This window comes from Salmo salar, chromosome 15 (genome assembly GCF_965601325.2).
Source record: "Salmo salar chromosome 15, fSalSal1, whole genome shotgun sequence".
Taxonomy (NCBI): domain Eukaryota; kingdom Metazoa; phylum Chordata; class Actinopteri; order Salmoniformes; family Salmonidae; genus Salmo; species Salmo salar.
Window position 1 is genome coordinate 28,705,249 of NC_138305.1, and position 23,080 is coordinate 28,728,328.

General features: G+C 43.0%; 1 protein-coding gene across 1 annotated transcript; it reads left to right on the top strand.

The window, feature by feature from the left end:
- Nucleotides 1-303: 303 nt before the first annotated feature.
- papola (poly(A) polymerase alpha) lies at nucleotides 304-22,325 on the top strand. Its single transcript, XM_082961637.1, has 20 exons — nucleotides 304-535; nucleotides 1,780-1,950; nucleotides 5,046-5,112; nucleotides 5,355-5,436; nucleotides 6,150-6,259; nucleotides 6,727-6,780; nucleotides 6,911-7,022; nucleotides 7,379-7,468; nucleotides 9,750-9,888; nucleotides 10,193-10,265; nucleotides 11,086-11,206; nucleotides 11,571-11,655; nucleotides 13,921-13,974; nucleotides 14,171-14,290; nucleotides 14,360-14,469; nucleotides 14,624-14,745; nucleotides 14,956-15,210; nucleotides 19,066-19,278; nucleotides 19,484-19,555; nucleotides 19,994-22,325. The coding sequence occupies exons 1-20, from the start codon at nucleotides 528-530 to the stop codon at nucleotides 20,087-20,089; spliced, it is 2,154 nt and encodes a 717-aa protein (XP_082817763.1). The 5' UTR covers nucleotides 304-527; the 3' UTR covers nucleotides 20,090-22,325.
- The last annotated feature ends 755 nt before the right edge of the window (nucleotides 22,326-23,080 follow it).

Here is a 23,080-nt window from a genome sequence, read left to right on the forward strand (position 1 = left end):
TGACGCTTATTTAATTGACTATAAGTTGTGTAATGCATAAGTTGTTACACGAGTGTACTGATATAAGTAGGATTCATGACATCCAAGCAACTTTGAGAGAAAAAAAAAAAAAAGTCTGGAGATGGCTATGCATATTCATGACATGACATAGCTCTCGATTGAATACAGGCGGTAGAAATCAACAATCATATTCGAATATATATATTTTTTAAAGTAATTAAAATAAATAAAGAAGGGCGCTGTCATTTAAAGGACTACAGTTCCCATGTGATAAAGTAAAAGTGTGTTTTACGTCATGACGTCCACACAACACACCCGCCCCGTGAAGGTTGCGGGGGTTTTGCGGTGACAGAACAGCTGCACACGCCATGTTCAGCGGAAACAAAAGGGACAAGTTCCACTGCTTGGTTGCCGGGTGAAATAAATAACATCGCTGGCTAGCTAGCTAAGTTTGATGAAAAAAGAAAAAACGAGTATGAGAAGGGAATTTTGGTGGGGGCTGAGTGGATTTGCTGGAGGTTGTTACAATGCCCTTGTAAGTATCTCTCTTGGACACTATGCACTGAGTGTGTTTGGACAGGGGGTTGATTGGGCCTAACCGATGCGAGGTTGCCAGTCCATGTTTGCACAAAAAAAGAAAGAAAGAAAGAAGAGCTAGTAGGTTGTGTAGCGGGAAATGGCATTGAAACAAGATGGAACACGTTGTTTTTGAGTATTGGTTAAGCTAACGTTACTTAGGTCTGACAGTCGAGTCTAGAAATGTTTTAAAGAGGTCTTGAACAGTTGCCAAACGGTATCAAGCTAGTTAGCTACATTTTGTAGTTTAGTAATGTTAACGTTAGTTAGTTAGCATAACAACGCTAGCTAACGTTAGTTATTTTCGCTAGCACGCCGCAATTCGGCACAGCAGTAAATGTAGCTATTTTGTGATCACACGTAGTACCCAACTAGTTACCAAATCACAATTGACTGCTAACTACGTGTGTTTACTAGTGTCCATGTTGTTGAAGTGTAAATGAATATCCGCAGAAGTAGTTAACTTAGTTAAATAGTCATCAGTGTACGTGACGGAACATTTGCAATATTTCATGTTGTCTGTAAGATGTAACGTTACTAGTTTTATAATCATTTTCTCAAACTAAACATGATCATATTCTTCAGGTAGACTACTTAAGTTACATCGTGTTTTTTGTTTTGTTGCCGTCTCTGACACGAACCTATAGCTGATGCCATCATAATTGCGAAGGACAAATCACGTTTTTGGGAGTCTTGAGTTCCTACTTTTGTTGTGCATTGTAATGGGACACAATAGGAGGAGGGGGCTGGGATGAGGAGGAGGATGAGGAGGGAGCAGTTTCATGTCAACATGAAACTGCGATATAGATAGATATTCATGATTTCCTTATTGGTGCTTTACACCCAAACACAGTCAAAAGACATTTGACTATAACGTATGAGGCATGAGAATAGACATACATGTTTTTACCCAAAGACCAACATTTTAGACGTATACCTTCTAACACATCCAAATAAACCACAGCAAGCAATGTAGCTATGTAAATCGGTGTAGAAATAAGCTAAAAGCACGCTCACTATGTGCTTTTTGATACCATGGAACACTTTCTGTACGGGTTATCAGGTATATTTTTATTGATATTCAAATCCTTTATTTGTTAATGCGTTTCTTTGGACAACACCAAGAGAAATTCCTAGTAACATTTGTTGCATGGCTATAAAGTCTTCTTATTCTGATCACAACCACGTCTGTCCTGTTTTCAGTCCGTCTACTAGCCAGGTGTTGTTGGGTCGGGAGACACCCAAGCACTATGGGATCACGTCTCCTATCAGCCTGGCCCAAGCCAAGGAGGCTGACCTGGTCCTCACACACAGGCTGACTGAGGCCCTGAAACCATATGGGGTATTTGAAGAGGAGCTGGAACTACAGCGCAGGTAGGATGGTTGTCACTAGTTGGCTAAATTGTCATGTTAGAATGGACACAAGTTTCATCAAGGCCTATTAGGGGTGGTGGTTGGAGTAGGGTGAAGCCTATTAGGGGTGGTGGTGGTAGGATGAGGGCTATTAGGAGAAGTAGTGGTAGGATGAGGGCTATTAGAAGTAGTGGTGGTGGTAGGATGAGGGCTATTAGAAGTAGTGGTGGTGGTAGGATGAGGGCTATTAGAAGTAGTGGTGGTGGTAGGATGAGGGCTATTAGAAGTAGTGGTGGTGGTAGGATGAGGGCTATTAGGGGTGGTTGTGGTAGGATGAGGGCTATTAGGAGGAGAAGTGGTAGGATGAGGGCTATTAGGAGAAGTAGTGGTAGGATGAGGGCTATTAGGAGAAGTGGTGGTAGGATGAGGGCTATTAGGAGAAGTGGTGGTAGGATGAGGGCTATTAGGAGAAGTGGTGGTAGGATGAGGGCTATTAGGAGAAGTGGTGGTAGGATGAGGGCTATTAGGAGAAGGGGTGGTAGGATGAGGTCTATTAGGAGGAGAAGGGGTGGTAGGATGAGGCCTATTAGGAGGAGAAGGGGTGGTAGGATGAGGCCTATTAGGAGGAGAAGGGGTGGTAGGATGAGGCCTATTAGGAGGAGAAGGGGTGGTAGGATGAGGCAGGTTAGGAGAAGTAGTGGTGGTGGTAGGATGAGGCAGATTAGGAGAAGTGGTGGTGGTGGTAGGATGAGGCAGATTAGGAGTGGTGGTGGTAGGATGAGGGCTATTAGGAGAAGTGGTGGTAGGATGAGGGCTATTAGGAGAAGTGGTGGTAGGATGAGGGCTATTAGGAGAAGTGGTGGTAGGATGAGGCAGATTAGGAGAAGTAGTGGTAGGATGAGGCAGATTAGGAGAAGTAGTAGTAGTGGTGGTGGTAGGATGAGGCAGATTAGGAGTGGTGGTGGTAGGATGAGGGCTATTAGGAGAAGTGGTGGTAGGATGAGGCAGATTAGGAGAAGTAGTAGTGGTGGTGGTAGGATGAGGCAGATTAGGAGAAATAGTGGTAGGATGAGGCAGATTAGGAGAAGTAGTAGTGGTGGTGGTAGAATGAGGAAGATTAGGAGAGGTGGTGGTAGGATGAGGGCTATTAGGAGGAGAAGGGGTGGTAGGATGAGGGCTATTAGGAGGAGAAGGGGTGGTAGGATGAGGGCTATTAGGAGGAGAAGGGGTGGTAGGATGAGGGCTATTAGGAGGAGAAGGGGTGGTAGGATGAGGCAGATTAGGAGAAGTAGTGGTGGTGGTAGGATGAGGCAGATTAGGAGAAGTAGTGGTGGTGGTAGGATGAGGCAGATTAGGAGAAGTAGTGGTGGTGGTAGGATGAGGCAGATTAGGAGAAGTAGTGGTGGTGGTAGGATGAGGCAGATTAGGAGAAGTAGTGGTGGTGGTAGGATGAGGCAGATTAGGAGAAGTAGTGGTGGTGGTAGGATGAGGCAGATTAGGAGAAGTAGTGGTGGTGGTAGGATGAGGCAGATTAGGAGAAGAAGTAGTGGTGGTGGTAGGATGAGGCAGATTAGGAGAAGAAGTAGTGGTGGTGGTAGGATGAGGCAGATTAGGAGAAGTAGTAGTGGTGGTGGTAGGATGAGGCAGATTAGGAGAAGTAGTAGTGGTGGTGGTAGGATGAGGCAGATTAGGAGAAGTAGTAGTAGTGGTGGTGGTAGGATGAGGCAGATTAGGAGAAGTAGTAGTAGTGGTGGTGGTAGGATGAGGCAGATTAGGAGAAGTAGTAGTAGTGGTGGTGGTAGGATGAGGCAGATTAGGAGAAGTAGTAGTAGTGGTGGTGGTAGGATGAGGCAGATTAGGAGAAGTAGTAGTGGTGGTGGTAGGATGAGGCAGATTAGGAGAAGTAGTAGTGGTGGTGGTAGGATGAGGCAGATTAGGAGAAGTAGTAGTGGTGGTGGTAGGATGAGGCAGATTAGGAGAAGTAGTAGTGGTGGTGGTGGTAGGATGAGGCAGATTAGGAGAAGTAGTAGTGGTGGTGGTGGTAGGATGAGGCAGATTAGGAGAAGTAGTGGTGGTGGTGGTAGGATGAGGCAGATTAGGAGAAGTAGTAGTGGTGGTGGTAGGATGAGGCAGATTAGGAGAAGTAGTAGTGGTGGTGGTAGGATGAGGCAGATTAGGAGAAGTAGTAGTGGTGGTGGTAGGATGAGGCAGATTAGGAGAAGTAGTAGTGGTGGTGGTAGGATGAGGCAGATTAGGAGAAGTAGTAGTGGTGGTGGTAGGATGAGGCAGATTAGGAGAAGTAGTAGTGGTGGTGGTAGGATGAGGCAGATTAGGAGAAGTAGTAGTGGTGGTGGTAGGATGAGGCAGATTAGGAGAAGTAGTAGTGGTGGTGGTAGGATGAGGCAGATTAGGAGAAGTAGTGGTGGTGGTAGGATGAGGCAGATTAGGAGAAGTAGTGGTGGTGGTGGTAGGATGAGGCAGATTAGGAGAAGAAGTAGTGGTGGTGGTAGGATGAGGAAGATTAGGAGAAGTAGTGGTGGTGGTAGAATGAGGAAGATTAGGAGAGGTGGTGGTAGGATGAGGCCTATTAGGAGAAGTGGTGGTGGTAGGATGAGGCCTATTAGGGGGGGTGGTAGGATGAGGCCTATTAGGAGAAGTAGTGATGGTGGTAGGATGAGGCCTATTAGGGGTGGTGGTAGGATGAGGAGAATAATCACTTGATCCAATATCTTGCCAGTACATTAGCCAACTATTCTTGGCTGATGGGGTGGCAGGTAGCCTAGTGGTTAGAGCGTTGGACTAGTAACCGAAAGGTTGCAAGATCGAATCCCTGAGCTGACAAGGTAAAAATATGTCATTCTGCCCCTGAACAAGGTAGTTAAACCCACTGTTCCCCGGTAGGCCGTCATTGAAAATAAGAATTTGTTCTTAACTGACTTGCCTAGTTAAATATTTAAATAAATGTAAAATAAAAACATTCTTAGGTTGGTGTTTCAGTCAGTACTAGGTAGACTGTATTTGTGGTTATAAAGTGCTATACTTGTTTAGTTATGATTTTTTTTTTTTTATCTGAAAATACCAAAGACTTCCTCTAAATCGTGCCTCGTTTTCCATAGAATACACGTGTTGGGAAAACTGAACACACTGGTGAAGGAATGGATCCGTGACGTCAGTGAGACAAAGGTAGGCTTTTACTTCCTCCTCCTGACGGTTCTCTGCTACAGCAGGGGTCTGGTGATCAATGGCTTTGTCCAAAATGTTCCCTTTTTAGTGTACTACTTTTGACCAGGGTTTTGCACTATGACTGGAATAGGGTGCCATTTGGGACATGGATGATATTACAACAACAAGACAGTGTTGCCTACCACGATGCAGCAGGTTATAATGATTTGAATGTACAGTTTTTTGTTTTTTTGTCCTCCTAGAATCTGCCTGCCTCAGTGATAGAAACGGTTGGAGGGAAGATCTTCACATTTGGGTCCTACAGGTTAGGAGTCCACACTAAAGGTAATTATGTCGTCTTTAGGAGGGATACAGGTTATTGAGTTGTGGTTAACACATTTGGGTCCTACAGGTTAGGAGTCCACACTAAAGGTAATTATGTCGTCTTTAGGAGGGATACAGGTTATTGAGTTGTGGTTAACACATTTGGGTCCTACAGGTTAGGAGTCCACACTAAAGGTAATTATGTCGTCTTTAGGAGGGATACAGGTTATTGAGTTGTGGTTAACACATTTGGGTCCTACAGGTTAGGAGTCCACACTAAAGGTAATTATGTCGTCTCTAGGAGGGATACAGGTTATTGAGTTGTGGTTAACACATTTGGGTCCTACAGGTTAGGAGTCCACACTGAACTATTGTACGGTCAGCCTATTGTACGGTCAGCCTATTGTACGGTCAGCCTATTGTACGGTCAGCCTGATGTTGTCCTCTTATCTTAGGAGGACTTGTCCAATAGCAACAGTAGTTTTTGTTTTCAAAACATTTTCTCCTGTTTGGTTTTTAAAGTTCCTTTGAGATTCTCTTCGAATAGCACTGTATAATATACCAAATAATATACTATATAATACACTATAATATACTATATAATACGCTATATAATATACTTATTATACACAGCCTGGGCATACCGCACAGGTAAAAAAGGTAAACAAAGCTTCTTACCATCAAAATGAACTTTATTAAATGAATTGTTATGTCTTGTCCCTGTCCTTGTGTAGGTGCTGACATTGATGCCCTGTGTGTGGCTCCTCGGCATGTGGAGAGAACAGACTTCTTCTCCTCGTTCCTGGACAAGCTGAAGGAGCAGGAGGAGGTCAAAGATTTGAGGGTAGGTATCTGGACTATCTCAATTACATTGCCTTCATTCCTTGGGTCTTCTTTCCTCTTCTCAAAACCCATTTTTACCTCGATGAACTTCTACCCCTGCACATTGACTCGGTACCGGTACCCCCTATATATAGCCTCGTTATTCTATTGTTACTCTTTATTTTTTAGTTTATTAAATATTTTCTTAACTCTATTTCTTCAACTGCATTGTTGGTTAAGGGCTTGTAAGTAAGCATTTCACGGTATTCTGTGCATGTGACAAATGCTATTTGATGAGAAGGTAAGAGGCCCCGCCCCTCTGACCTTCTTATCCAATGGGTTTTGAGAAGGAGGCCAGAAGAGGACATGAGGAATTAAGGTAATGTAATTGCGATTCTTCCATGGTGTTGGTAGACTAGGAGGGGAAGATGTGAACCCGAAAGTTAACGAGGTGCAGACTGTTCGTCAACTCTTTTCTCTTTTTCCCAGGCTGTTGAGGAGGCGTTTGTCCCTGTGATAAAGCTGTCTTTCGACAGCATTGAGGTATGACATTTGAAAGTATTTATTGTTTATAATTTCATTATAGGCCTAAATGTGAAGTTGGTTCAAGTCATCAAATATGAATTGAGATTTGCTGTTTTTTTAAATGCCCATGAGTTTTGTGTATTTCTAGATTGATATCCTGTTTGCCCGGTTAGCGTTGCAAACCATCCCAGAGAATCTGGACCTCCGAGATGACGGGTTGCTGAAGAACCTTGACATCCGCTGCATAAGGAGTCTTAATGGTAACACAGCTCTTTATATCTCCTGAGCTCTGGTCCTGATGTGGTTCTGTTGGTAAAAGGGTGCAGCTGTCGTCAACAGTGTTGGTGCGATTATCGCTGGGGTCACATGGTAAAATGGATGTCGCTTTGGATAAAATCATCTGCTGCATGGTTTCTCCACTTCACTGTTGTTGATATCAGATCCATGTTAAAAACACAAGGCCTAACAATTGGTTGTTGGTTCACCTCTGACCCTACCTACACTTAGTTGAAAGCATCCGCTGTGTTGTAGATTTCAAGTAATCTGCATTGTCTATGTTGCCCCCCTCTCTGTCTCTATTGTGAGTGATAATGACTTGGAAGTTTTCTGTTTTCAGGTTGTAGAGTTACAGATGAAATCCTCCATCTTGTGCCCAACATTGAGAACTTCAGACTGACACTGAGGACCATCAAGCTGTGGGCTAAACGTGAGTTGGATCTGTATGGTGTTGTGTAGTGTCAAGCATAGGAATACAATCATTTGCCTTGGTGGAAACAACTGTTGAGTCGGCATCTCCTGTAAGCGTGTCTGTACTTGTGTGTTTTGAGTCGGTCCCTGTACTATATCAGTTTGTACATCTTGTTGTGTAACACTGTTCTGGCTAGGCAGGTGGGATTATCTCATTCTCACCTTGTCCTCTTCACACAAACAATCAACTAATGGCATGTCAACAAGCTTTGCCCAAACTGACAGCCTTCAGGTCCTATTCCCTAAACAGGATTAGCCTCTAAAATAAACTGAGTCATGGCATTTTTACACAGGACAGACCACGTCCCTCTTGGCCATAGTGAATTTGTTTGGCTTGCATACGCTGCCTGGCAACCAACTGTCCAATCATGTTTTGTCTTGTGGGAACACCTGCCGCGGAGTCACTCACTGGCTTGTATGATAGGTCAGGTGCATAACTAAGCCCAATCCAAAAACATCCCCAGACCCCCCCCCCCCCCCCAACCCTTTGATCTTTAGAAACTAGATAGATGTAAGCTATATGGAATAAGCATTTCCAAGTTTATTGGGAGGCAAGGCAGAACCATCAAGGAATTGCCTTTTTAAATGACAAAATCAGCAAAATTACACTGGTGCCTTGTGGTCATTGACATAATGCCCTTATTAGGTCTTTGTTTCTCTCACCTGGACCAAATGGCTCAATTACCATCACGTGTGAATCTACTGGTATACTTTACCAGAAAATGTATCTACGACTCACTCACCTCTATCCTGCCGACTGGCATGTAGGGCAACAACAACATAGCTAATCTACAGTCTACAGCCATCTACAGTGCTGGACACGTCCTCTTCCAGGTCATAACATCTACAGTGCTATACACGTCCTCTTCCAGGTCATAACATCTACAGTGCTATACACGTCCTCTTCCAGGTCATAACATCTACAGTGCTGGACACGTCCTCTTCCAGGTCATAACATCTACAGTGCTATACACGTCCTCTTCCAGGTCATAACATCTACAGTGCTATACACGTCCTCTTCCAGGTCATAACATCTACAGTGCTATACACGTCCTCTTCCAGGTCATAACATCTACAGTGCTATCCACGTCCTCTTCCAGGTCATAACATCTACAGTGCTGGACACGTCCTCTTCCAGGTCATAACATCTACAGTGCTATACACGTCCTCTTCCAGGTCATAACATCTACAGTGCTGGACACGTCCTCTTCCAGGTCATAACATCTACAGTGCTATACACGTCCTCTTCCAGGTCATAACATCTACAGTGCTATACACGTCCTCTTCCAGGTCATAACATCTACAGTGCTGGACACGTCCTCTTCCAGGCCATAACATCTACAGTGCTGGACACGTCCTCTTCCAGGTCATAACATCTACAGTGCTATACACGTCCTGTTCCAGGTCATAACATCTACAGTGCTGGACACGTCCTCTTCCAGGTCATAACATCTACAGTGCTATACACGTCCTCTCCCAGGTCATAACATCTACAGTGCTGGACACGTCCTCTTCCAGGTCATAACATCTACAGTGCTGGACACGTCCTCTTCCAGGTCATAACATCTACAGTGCTGGACACGTCCTCTTCCAGGTCATAACATCTACAGTGCTATACACGTCCTCTTCCAGGTCATAACATCTACAGTGCTATACACGTCCTCTTCCAGGTCATAACATCTACAGTGCTATACACGTCCTCTTCCAAGTCATAACATCTACAGGGCTGGACACGTCCTCTTCCAGGTCATAACATCTACAGGGCTGGACACGTCCTCTTCCAGGTCATAACATCTACAGGGCTGGACACGTCCTCTTCCAGGTCATAACATCTACAGTGCTATACACGTCCTCTTCCAGGTCATAACATCTACAGGGCTGGACACGTCCTCTTCCAGGTCATAACATCTACAGGGCTGGACACGTCCTCCCCCAGGTCATAACATCTACAGGGCTGGACACGTCCTCCCCCAGGTCATAACATCTACAGTGCTGGACACGTCCTCCCCCAGGTCATAACATCTACAGTGCTATACACGTCCTCTTCCAGGTCATAACATCTACAGGGCTGGACACGTCCTCTTCCAGGTCATAACATCTACAGGGCTGGACACGTCCTCCCCCAGGTCATAACATCTACAGGGCTGGACACGTCCTCCCCCAGGTCATAACATCTACAGGGCTGGACACGTCCTCTTCCAGGTCATAACATCTACAGTGCTATACACGTCCTCTTCCAGGTCATAACATCTACAGTAACATCCTGGGCTTCCTGGGTGGTGTGTCCTGGGCCATGCTGGTAGCCAGGACCTGCCAGCTCTACCCCAACGCTGTGGCCTCCACCCTCGTACACAAGTTCTTCCTCGTCTTCTCCAAATGGTAAGCAGTCTCTCTCCATTCGGATGTACTCTGTGACCTGTTTCTCATGGCCGTTTAGTTGTTCTGTCTTTTTTGAGGGAGATTTCTTTGTTTCTCTTTAGTGTGAAGTGTTTATGAACTGAGATTCTGTTAGAACATCCTTTCTACGTTGTCCTCACATTTTCTCACTCCTTGGTGCTTGTGGCAGCTCTATTGCTGCAGTTTTCCTTAGGAACATAGTGAAACAAGATGATGTCTAAAGGGGTGACTGACCTACTGGTATTACCTGGTCTGTATCGTCACACTAAACTTGAGTTTTATGCAGGGAATGGCCCAACCCTGTTCTCCTGAAGCAGCCAGAGGACTGCAACCTGAACCTACCAGTCTGGGACCCCAGGGTAATGTTGATCATAATGTTAAACCTGCCAGTCTGGGACCCCGGGGTAATGTTGATCATAATGTTAAACCTGCCAGTCTGGGACCCCGGGGTAATGTTGATCATAATGTTAAACCTGCCAGTCTGGGACCCCGGGGTAATGTTGATCATAATGTTAAACCTGCCAGTCTGGGACCCCGGGGTAATGTTGATCATAATGTTAAACCTGCCAGTCTGGGACCCCGGGGTAATGTTGATCATAATGTTAAACCTGCCAGTCTGGGACCCCGGGGTAATGTTGATCATAATGTTAAACCTGCCAGTCTGGGACCCCGGGGTAATGTTGATCATAATGTTAAACCTGCCAGTCTGGGACCCCGGGGTAATGTTGATCATAATGTTAAACCTGCCAGTCTCGACCCCGGGGTAATGTTGATCATAACTACTACACGTGTTCATACTGATACTAGTCCGCTCCTGAGCAACACTGATACATCAAGGACTGTCATGAACTTAACTACCTCAAGCATTTTACTAGCAGAGCTGCCAAGTTAAGGAAAATACAATAAAAACAGGTAGTTATAAAACCCTGTTCCTCCAGGACATATCCCATGGTGTTAACCATTTAAAGTCTAGGGCCAGGGTTTTTTCCCCTGTAACATCAGTCCCACTTCTTTCATCTGTTCCGGTACAAACACAGTTGATTCACCTGCGTTAGATGCTTCATAACACTAATATCAAGGTAGTCACACACATTCTCAGAGTTCTATCGTACCAAGTGACCCCTTCTGCATGTAGTGGAGGGTTTTGATTGGCTCTGAGTGTCCTAACTGCTGTTCCAGGTGACCCCCAGTGACCGGTACCACCTGATGCCCATCATCACACCAGCCTACCCCCAGCAGAACTCCACCTACAACGTCTCTGCTTCTACACGTGCTGTCATGGTGGACGAGTTCAAACAGGGTCCGTAAAGCCGTCTCAAATTCTAACTTCAAACACAGACTTTTGCATCCACTCTTAGGTGTAGTCTCTCTGAAACTGGATGCTCTTAATACAACACCCTTCAGGCCAGAGTCCTAATTTTAAGAGACTTGAGCAAGAAACATACTCAAACATTCACATACATTATCCATTGATGTCAGAAAGGGAAGTTACATCAAATGTAAATTGTTTATTCCAATCTCGAGTAAATTCAGCCTCGTCGGGTGTCTTCTCAAGGGGTTCCTAACCTCTTACTTCATTGTAGCCTTGGATACGATGGCTCATCTGTAGTGTTTCCTTTGGTTCTCCTTCCGTTTTGGTAAACACCTTTTCCTTCCCTCTACAGGTCTGTCCATCACAGATGAAATTTTGCAGAGTAAAGCAGAGTGGTCCAAGCTATTTGAAGCACCAAACTTCTTTCAGAAATACAAGTATGTATTAAGCAGCTTATCCTGTGGGACACGCATGGTGAGACAAACCAACTATTTCAATAAAGATTTCGATTTTCAAAATACACCAACCACCTCACTCGCACCTTTTTCAGTAAATGTGAAGTTCTCTTGTTCCTCTCTGTATATGTAATCCACTCATTCAGTTGATTTATTTGTATTATTAAATAAACACTTCAGGCTTAGACTCAAAATATGCTTTATTCTGCCCTAAGCACCCTCTGATTCCCAAAACGATGATCGTAAAAACAAATCCAATGTGAATGTTATGCAGACCCTGAAGCCCAGTATAGTCACTGCTATTACCTACAGACTGTGCTTCTCTAATGTAAGCACAGCTCAATATTTGATGTTTGTATATTTTAATATCTTACTAAAGGTAGGTACTTCAGCTGTAAGGTTTTCTTATTATACTGTACATCTACTTCCCAAATAAAATGCTTTAGTTAAACATTTGCACTATGTATTTCTTGTTAGTCTTCATTTTGTAGATTTTTTTTTTTTCTTCTTATCAAGTTTTGATCATGACAAATCCGTAAATTGTAGCACAACATTAGCAGGAAGCCATGTGAAGAATACAAGATTTAAGTAATTGGATCTTCATTCTATACATGTGGGTACCACATCCCTTTTCACTTATCAGTTGTGCTCAATCTTGAAAATGTACTTGAATGTTGAAATCTGAAGTGGGGGGGGGAAAAGGTAAAAATGAAAAGATCATTTTGTTAATTGGTTTATCAGTAATATGCAAGAGCATGATGCTAGCCTTGGACAGTGGCAACAATTATGTTACTGAAGAGGCCTTGTCCTTGGAAGAGGGGACTTTCCTCCTTTTGCAGCCCCAATCAACATGTAGACCTATTTTCAGAATGCTGATCTTTTTGCTGCCCAGTCCCCTCCTTAAGTGTTCTAGATTGACTTGTGTTCCAATCCCCTTTCATTTACCAAAATCTTCTATTCCTGAGTCTCTCTATTTGAAATCAAATCCCCTCAAGTCTTTTGGGAAATCAGTTTGATCCAGTAACCCTTTCTTTTGACAGAGAAGTATCAGAACATGTTGATGTATTGCCTTAAGCACACCCTGGCTTAAGCACCTCTTCTCATCCTCTGGGTTGCTGACAGAGGAAAGGACAAAATGCACCAGCACATTCTGGACAGTCATTTGACAGCACTGGAGAGCCTGAAAAAATGGATACAATTAAAGTGATTTTAAAATAAATCCAGCCTATGGATTGGACTGCAGAGTTAGAGGAGAGGGTATATATCCAGCCTGTGGATTGGACTGCAGCTTTAGAGGAGACAGTATATATCCAGCCTGTGGATTGGACCGGTGCATTAGAGGAGACAGATGTTAGTATGTTTTGATTGTTATCCAGGTTAGATGAACATATTTCAGAATTAGACCATCCTGCTGATCTGGCTGGCACCCTGCTGATTACTGCACTGCTTTCTCTGTACTGTTGTTGTTTGAATAAATCAATCATTTGTCCTGGGCTCAGACCTTTTATTTTCAACGTGGCCTGAAAATGAAATATCTATCCTTTCCATTCATCTGCTTGGCAATGTAATCCTATTTGTAATATTCTAACCTCATGGGAAATGATCAGAACAAGCTCCAGTGATTGGACTAACAGTGAGGTAGTGTGGTTTTCAACAGGTGCAAGGCAGAGCATACAGTATGCTTGGTGCTACTGCGATAACTGCATGGAGATTGTACATGTAGGCAGACAAGAAATGTAAGTGAATACTTTTGTACAGTTAGTGTAATAATAGTGACTCTCAGTACACTTGAATATTGTGGAAGATATATTTTACACTAAATTAGGTTCGTTCTCAGTTGACGTGAAGAGGGTTTGGTGAATGAATTGTCTTGGTAGAGTGATTGGTTTTCTCTGGCTAGTTGGATTTGCTATGGAGCGTTTAACTGTTACTGTGACATGTTTGTGTAAAAGACGACTGCATGTTCAGTTTAGGACAATGTAGTTTGCCTTTTAACACAGACGTTGGTAATTATTTGTAGTTTTTGGCTGTTTTAGTTTGATAGAAGTGTGTTTATAAAGAAAACTATTTCCATGACCTGCTGTACGGTGGTGGCGAGGACTGGGTGATCTGGTCCGGGCCTCTCTGCCTGGGGCTCTGCTCTCCTAGCCTGGGGCTCTCCTAGCCTGGGGCTCTCCTAGCCTGGGTTCGTTGCCTGGCTGCTGTCTTTAGGGTGTAATGGTAATGTTCTTTCTCTTATGTTCCAAGGCATTATATTGTGTTGCTAGCAAGCGCCCCCACTGAGAAGCAGCACTTGGAGTGGTGAGTACTGACTGTGGGTGGGGGGGGGGGGGGCTGGAAAAACCTTTGGATGAGATTATAATACTGACTGAATGAATGAGGGTGGAGACATGGTGTATTACATTTGAGTCAATTTCAATGTTACTCTTTAAAGCCTTTATTCGCCTACTGTCGGGGAATACATTAGGAAAAGTGCTGTTTTTCTCTGTCCTGGCAGGGTCGGTCTGGTTGAGTCTAAGATCAGGATCTTAGTAGGAAACCTGGAGAAGAATGAGTTCATAACGCTGGCCCATGTCAACCCCCAGTCCTTCCCTGGACCCAAGGAAAGCAGGGAGAAGTGAGTATATTATGCAAGGTTGTAGTAAGCTCTTAATGGACTATTTCTCACCTGTCTTGTCTTTTCCAGAGAGGAGGTCAGCACCATGTGGGTGATAGGAGTCATCTTTAAGAAGATGGAGGCATCAGAGAACCTCAACGTTGACCTGACCATTGACATCCAGTCCTTTACTGACACAGGTATAAAATCACCTCATTCAACTCAGGATGTAGAATTTGAAAACGACATTTGTCATGTTTTCTGCATTTGTATCTAGTTCTATTATTTGACACAAACTAGCGTGCTAATGTTATATTAAAAAGTGATTTTATATTTTCTAAATGCTTCCTGCAGTGTACCGGCAGGCGATGAACAGCAAGATGTTTGAGGCGGACATGAAGATCCAGGCCATGCATGTGAAGAGGAGACAACTTCACCAGCTACTGCCCAACCTGGTCATGCCCAAACGCAGGAAGGTACGACAGCCTTCCTACTGAGGCTACATGTCATTTCATTAGTTAGTCTGCTCCTTGTTAACGTTTGTATGTGCATCTGCAGCATCTATAGAGGTGTAACACTCATTTATAGTGTTTTTATATTCTGCTTTTCACACAGTCTCTTAGCTGACTGGATTGCTTGCTTGCGGTATTGAGTTGTAACCAGTGTCATTTTGTTCTGTCCTCCAGCACTCGACAGAGGGGCTTCGTCAGATGAATGACAGTAGTCTGGACCTTTCGCTGGACAGTGACAACAGTATGTCAGTGCCGTCCCCCACGGCCGTGTCAGCCACTGTGCCCACGTCGACCCCAGTGAAGTGTGGCCCACTAGGTCCCCCTCCAAGTCCCATCGCGGCTGCAGCCAGCCAGCCTGAGGCCCCAGCTGTGAAGAGACCTGGCTCCCCTATGCAGGAAGAGAGGAAGAGGTTCAAATCAGATGCTGAGGTATTCAATCTTTATTGTCCCAGTAGAGAAATTCCCTTTTCATTGTGTAGCCAGGAGTTTACAGATAATATTGTAAACTGTATACGCTTGCGTCCCACCTATTCAACAGCCAGTGGAATCGCGTGGCGCGAAATACAAATACCTCATAAATGCTATAACTTCAATTTCTCAAACATATGACTATTTTACACCATTTTAAAGACAAGACTCTCGTTAATCTAACCACATTGTCCGATTTCAAAAAGGCTTTACAGCGAAAGCAAAACATTAGATTATGTCAGGAGAGTACCCTGCCAAAAATAATCACACAGCCATTTTCAAAGCAAGCATAAATGTCACAAAAACCAAAACCACAGCTAAATGCAGCACTAACCTTTGATGATCTTCATCAGATGACACTCCTAGGACATTATGTTATACAATACATGCATGTTTTGTTCAATCAAGTTCATATTTATATAAAAAAACTGCTTTTTACATTAGCATGTGATGTTCAGAACTAGCATACCCACCGCAAACTTCTGGTGAATTTACTAAATTACTCACGATTAACGTTCACAAAATACATAACAATTATTTAAAAAATTATAGATACAGAACTCCTTTGCAATCACAGTGTCAGATTTTAAAATAGCTTTTCGGCGAAAGCACATTTTGCAATATTCCGAGTAGATAGCCCGGCCATCACGGCTAGCTAATTTGACACCCACCAAGTTTGGCCCTCACCAAACTCAGATTTACTATAAGAAAAATTGGACTACCTTTGCTGTTCTTCGTCAGAATGCACTCCCAGGACTTCTACTTCAACAACAAATGTTGTTTTGGTTCCAAATAATCAATAGTTATATTCAAATAGCTCCGTTTTGTTCGTGCGTTCAGGTCAGTATCCGAAGGGTGACGCGCGAGCGCATTTCGTGACAAAATATTTCAAAATATTCCATTACCGTACTTCGAAGCATGTCAAACGCTGTTTAAAATAAATTTTTATGCTATTTTTCTCGTAAAATAGCGATAATATTTTAACCGGGCGATGTTGTATTCATTCAAAGACTGAAAGAAAAACATGGAGTCGTCTCATGGACGCGCATCTCCAGTGTCATTGTTCCCTGCCTGATCACTCACAAAAACTCCTGCTGTTTTTCGCCCAGAGACTGCAGAGACGTCATTCCACTTTCTGGCGCCTTCTGAGAGCCAATGGAATCCTTAGAATATGTCACGTTACAGCAGAGATGCTGTATTTTTGATAGAGATGCCACAGAAGGAGAACAAATTGCCAGACAGGACACTTCCTGTATGGAATCTTCTCAGGTTTTGGCCTGCCATATGAGTTCTGTTATACTCACAGACACCATTCAAACAGTTTTAGAAACTTTAGGGTGTTTTCTATCCAAATCTACTAATTATATGCATATTCCTGTTTCTGGGCAAGAGTAGTAACCAGTTTAAATCGGGTACGTTTTTTATCCGGCCGTGCAAATACTGCCCCCTAGCCCCAACAGGTTAAGGACACCTCTCTTCTGTCTACAGATCTGTCACTTATTTCTGGCATAGTGGGCGGTGTTGGGATAAAACTTTTTTTTTTCAACGAAAGTAACACTATATATTACCTTCCGTTACCTTCATTAAAGAAATCTGTTTGTTTGACTGTCAGGAGGAGCAAGGACGAGCTACCAAAGATAGTCTACTTACTAGGCGGCAGGTAGCCTAGTGGTTAGAGCGTTGGACCAGTAACCTAAAGGTTGCTAGATGAAATCCCAGAGCTGACAAGGTAAAAATATGTCGTTTTGCCCCTGAACAAGGCAGGTAACCCACTGTTCCCCCGGTAGGCCGTCATTGTAAATAAGAATTTGTTGGTAACTGACTTGCCTAGTTAAATAAAGGTTAACCTCTTACATCTAGATGTTCCGCTAGCGGAACACCGCTCCAATATCCAATGATAGGGCGTGGCGCGAATTACAAATACCTCAAAAATCCCAAAACTTCAATTTTTCAAACATATGACTATTTTACACCATTTTAAAGACAAGACTCTCCTTTATCTAACCACATTGTCCGATTTCAAAAAGGCTTTACAACGAAAGCAAAACATTAGATTGTCAGGAGAGTACCCAGCCAGAAATAATCACACACCCATTTTTCAAGCTAGCATATAATGTCACAAAAACCAAAACCACAGCTAAATGCAGCACTAACCTTTGATGATCTTCATCAGATGACACTCCTAGGACATTATGTTATACAATACATGCATGTTTTGTTCAATCAAGTTCATATTTATATCAAAAAACAGCTTTTTACATTAGCATGTGACGTTCAGAACTAGCATACCCACCGAAACTTCCGGTGAATTTACTAAATTACGATAAACGTTCACAAAAAACATAACAATTATTTTAAGAATTATAGATACAGAACTCCTTTATGCAATCGCTATGTCCGATTTTTAAAATAGCTTTTCGGTGAAAGCACATTTTGCAATATTCTGGGTAGATAGCCCGGCCATCATGGCTAGCTATTTTGACACCCACCAAGTTTGGCACTCACCAAACTCAGATTTACTATAAGAAAAATTGGATTACCTTTGCTGTTCTTCTTCAGAATGCACTCCCAGGACTTCTAGTTTACACCCAATGTTGTTTTGGTTCCAAATAATCCATAGTTATATCCAAATAGCGGCGTTTTGTTCTTGCGTTCAAGACACTATCCGAAGGGTGACGCGCCGGCGCGTATCCTGACAAAAAAATTCAAAATATTCCATTACCGTACTTCGAAGCATGTCAAACGCTGTTTTAAATCAATTTTTATGCAATTTTTCTCGTAAAATAGCGATAATATTCTGACCGGGAGACGTCGTTTTCGTTCAAAGACTGAAAATGTAAAATGGACTCTTCACGTGCATGCGAGCGCCCGTTTCATTGTTCTCAGATCGACCACTATCCAAATGCGCTACTGTTTTTCGCCCAGGGACTGCAGAGTCATCATTCCCCGTTCTGGCGCCTTCTGAGAGCCTATGGGAGTCTTAGAAAATGTCACGTTACAGCAGAGATCCTCTGTTTTCGATAAAGAGGCTATAGAAGGCCAAGAAATGGTCAGAGAGGGCACTTCCTGTTTAGAATCTTCTCAGGTTTTGGCCTGCCATATGAGTTCTGTTATACTCACAGACACCATTCAAACAGTTTTAGAAACTTTAGGGTGTTTTCTATCCAAATCAAACAATTATATGCATATTCTAGTTTCTGGGCAGGAGTAATAACCAGATTAAATCGGGTACGTTTTTTTATCCGGCCGTGAAAATACTTCCCCCTATCCTGAACAGGTTAAATAAAAAAACGACTATCTCTGGTTTGATCACTAGTTCATCCTCCTCTGTGGCACTGCTTTCCTGTGCTGCTGAATTAGCCAGGTACACTGCGAGACAAACATATGTTCCCCCCCAAAAAACATTCATTCAAGTTCTGGTTATAGACCGCACCTACACAGACCCATGGAGATGTATAGAGGAGACACCTCCCACTAGACGGGGTAGTCCTCTGTGGGCTTTGCGATCACAGAAGCGATCAATGGCAAAGATCAGAAGTGCACCCTCTATACATTTCTATTGGACAGCAGCTGTCATGGCGTTTCCCTAAACAGCTTTTCTACGCTCGCATGAGAACTAAATGAGGAAACGAGATATGATTGTGAAAGTAACCACGCTAGTAACTGTAATAATTGACCCAATTTAAAAAGTAAACCGTTACTTAACTCCGTTACTCATATAAAGTCATCTGAATACGTAACGCGTTACCCTCCAACACTGATCCATTTATTGATCTGCTCAATATTCTTAACTGATAAACTTCTCTTCCTTTGTAGGATTCAGCCGGTGAGAAAAAGCTTTCAGGAGACACAGTCCCCACAAGCCTGACCCCCTCTCCTCTGCCCACCATGGGCCCCCCAGCGGCCCCCCAGACCTCTCGCCAGGAGATGCTGGAGGAGGAGGACCCTTCCCCAGTCCCAGAGACTAGGACATCAGAGGATGGTGCAGCTGCTAGAGAGGGAGAGGAGTGCACCACTGTGGAGGCACAGGTACCTAACAAGCTTATCCATAGTGTCACATCATCATGTATAAATATAATCATTGTTGTATTCTGTATTTTCAGAATATGTTTGGCTACATATTGATGATATTATAAGAAGCAGATATTTTTTTATTAATGCTAGATTTAGAAGAGTCAGATGAACATGGTTAGATAGTTGTGTTAAACTGTTCTGTGGGTCCTGCTGTTCCCAGGTCAATGAGGACAGTATGTCTGAGGAGATACCTGCTTCTGAAGGGGAAGTCAAGATGGAGGCAGATATTAAGGTATCAATGCACTCTTTCTATTTATCTGTCTGCCTCTCTGTCTTCTCTCTTTCTGTTTTCTCTCTCTCTCTCTGTCTTCTCTTTCTCTGTTTCTCTCTCTCTGTCTTCTCTTTCTGTTTCTCTCTCTCTCTCTGTTTCTCTCTTTCTCTCTGTTTCTCTCTCTCTCTCTCTCTCTGTTTCTCTCTCTCTCTCTGTTTCTCTCTCTCTCTCTGTTTCTCTCTCTCTGTTTCTCTCTCTCTCTCTGTTTCTGTCTGATTCACTCACTCACTCACTCACTCACTCACTCACTCACTCACTCACTCACTCATAATTCCTGTCTGAAAAGTGTACAGGTCATTTTCTATATGGTTTGTATTTCCAGTAGAGTGGAATTGGGTTGGCTGTTTGTTGTTAGTTTTGCAGCCAAACTACAACTTCATTATCTTACTCTTCCCTCAGCGAATGGTCAGTGCGGACCTGTCTGACGTGCCCCTCCTGCCAGCCAACCCAATTCCAGTGGTGAAGAACTCTATCAAGCTTCGCCTCAGCAGGTAGGAGGGAGGACAGACAGACGCCTCTACTCGCCTCCCCGGCCCCCCCTACCCTGAACTCTACTGTGGATGTCCTAAGACATTCTCAGTCTGCCACGGAATGCCCACAGTGCTGCAGATAAAGACACAGACAGGCGACTAGACAGACAGACGGCACTCTTTTCAACCAGGGACATTGTCAGTTGACATGCAGGACGTAGCTGCAACTGTCTCCACAAGAGGGCGATGTTGCTCTTCTGCTGAATTCTCCTAGGTGGCTTCCAACCTATACCTTACTGGTTAAAGGGTAGAAGTTGTCCCATAGACACAGATCTAGGATCAGCGCACCTTCCGCTGAGTCTTAGTAAAACACAAAACGGACCCTAGATCAACATGTCGAGGCATCTTCATCCTACTCCTTCCAGAGCTGCTGGTTACCAGGAATAAACAACGTGGCACAAAGATGTCGTCATTCCTGTGCAAGCAGACATGTGTTCTGTGCGTGTACGTGGATGCTCATTGGTTCTCTCTTCTTCTCTCCTCATTGTGTTGTCCAGAGAACAGACGATGACGGAACAAGCTCTGTTGACTAATGATGTTGGGATTTCTTTGTCCCGGTGGTTTACGGTGTGTGCGTGAGTGAAGCACCTTGGTATGATGTCAAAACGTACTTTGAGTAATACAGAGAAGAGCAGAACGGAAAATGAAGATTGGGTCAGTGGTGTTAGATGTCTTCCTGTTACCGTTGTGATATACTGTAGTGTATAACAGATGACAGGTTATGGCTGCGTCAAAGGTAGTACACTAAAGGGAATAGGGTGCCGTTTGGGACACCCAAGCTAATCACTGTCAGTCAGTCAACTGTTGGGATGTGAGGTGGCCTTGGGGTTGTATGGAGATGTATAGAAAAGGGTATGAGCGTGTTTGGGATGCATCAAAAAGACATGGACACAGTCAGACACATGCAGCTAACGCTTGCTAAAGGAACTAGCTCAGGTTTAAGTACCGCTTGCTAAAGGAACTAGCTCAGGTTTGAGTACATACACAACACAATAACTTTGACCAAAAAAGCTCACAACTTCTGTGGGAACAGAATAGCTTAGTCTCTTCAGGAGAGTTTCATGTTTTATTAGTCGTATGTACAGGATACACCTGGAAAACATCGTCTGACGAAATACTAACTGGTTCCTTCTGGACAATGCAACAATAATAAGAACAAATAAAAGATAAGAATAGGAACATGAAGTAAATGTCTCGGTAGAATAGAATAAACAATTTTTTTTTATTTTTTTTTAATCATAAGTATAATAACAGGAAGTCACAATTTCTAGTACAATATTTGGACAGGGTAGGATAGTCAATAGCGATACAGGTCTATAATCTAGAGATGACAAGGAGTTAAGAGTTGAGTTCTACAGGAATGTTCAGATTATATCAGATGAATGCTACAGGAAAATATGGTAGTAGAGTGCTATGGCTGGCAAATTGAGTGGAGAAGTGGTCTGGTGTCTGAGTAGACCATTTAGTTATATATATATATGCATAGAATTAGAATGAATAGAACGGGCGTAGTACCTCTGACCATTCTATTCATTCCGATTCTATGTTTACATGCATTGTACAGTAACTGTTAGTGTCGTGTACCAAAAACATTAAAATGATGAAAAACAATGCTTTTTCTTTTGCGTGGAACATTAAAGACTTGAGCTTTCGCATTGATGGATTATTTGAATGTTGCATAAAGTGGTTGCGATTTTGAATAGAAATATAATTACTCAACCATCACGCAGAAGGTTAAGAGCACCAATGTTCTTTGTTGGCTATTCATTTCTGATTTACTAGGTCATAACATAATTGGAATTTGCAAGAATAGTCAACGGGTTGAAAACTTGATAGTATTGTTAGAGGACGACGCAACAGTTATTTTGATTCACAGTTTTTTTGAAAAGTTTTAAAACGATGTGTACTGAATTTTCACTTTGTCAGTATTTTGTTGATGTATTAACAAAATGTAGCTTTTGTCTCGATTGTTTTGTGCTAATTGTGTGGGACTCGTATGTTAACGATGAATCTGAATTTAGACCACTGTCAACCTATGGTGCGTTAATCTACATGAATAGATCATTTTCTTCAATGATGAAACATTATTTCCCGTTCTTACAATGCTCTTTTTCAGTTCAAAGTTTTTTCTTAGGTGTGTTTGTAAGGACGAGGTATTGTACTTTTTTTCCCTCAAAAATAAAGCTCTACGTTGTTGCAAAGATGCATTGGTCTTATGTTCTTGTTCGAAGTACCCCACCATCGCGAACAAAAATAGTGAGCACTTCCAAAACAGCGACATAACGCCACATCGGACTCTTACCCCCCGCTGCGGCTTCCCAACACCACGGGTCAACGAGTCATCGGTTTTCGTTCTTTCATTTGTGCCGAAGGATCGTCGTGGTGCCGAAGGAGCCTCGTGGTGCCGTAGGAGATGGTTCAAATTACTTTGGCAGTGCTTACATCAGATGTTTCATCACATTTTTGAATAATTGCTGGTGGTTTTGACATTTTCATTACTATTTAAAATGTGGTTAAAATTTTTCTGTGAAATCACAGAAGAAATCCTAAAAATCTGAGAAAATTATAAAGTAGAAAAAGTTTCAACTCCTAGTAGATGAAGAGACTCCTACCCAGAGAGTAGAATCACAAGTCAGACAATAGTTTCTGAAATATCACAAAGGAAATGTAAAAGACTGGAAACTGGCTACCCAGAGAGCAGGCTCATAACTCGGCCTAGTTAAAGGTGTCTGTAGTCTGTTGTTATTCCTGTCTGCATCCTGATTCGGTCCGAATTTCCCAAGACGTTATACGGATCTTACAAGAGTTTCTTGTTGCTTAGGAACAGCCTTCCTCCTTGCTCAGCAGGTGGTCTTGTCTTCTTTTGAATAATATTATGGTATACACACACCACCTTATTCACTCCCAGATCATCATTATCACTCCTTTAACTTATTGCTTCAATATGGTAAGGTGT

Coding starts and splice junctions, on each gene's coding strand:
- papola (XM_082961637.1), top strand. Junction 10,266..11,085: donor TACCAGTCTGGGACCCCAGG/GTAATGTTGATC, acceptor CTGCTGTTCCAG/GTGACCCCCAGTGACCGGTA. Junction 15,211..19,065: donor GGTTCAAATCAGATGCTGAG/GTATTCAATCTT, acceptor CTTCCTTTGTAG/GATTCAGCCGGTGAGAAAAA.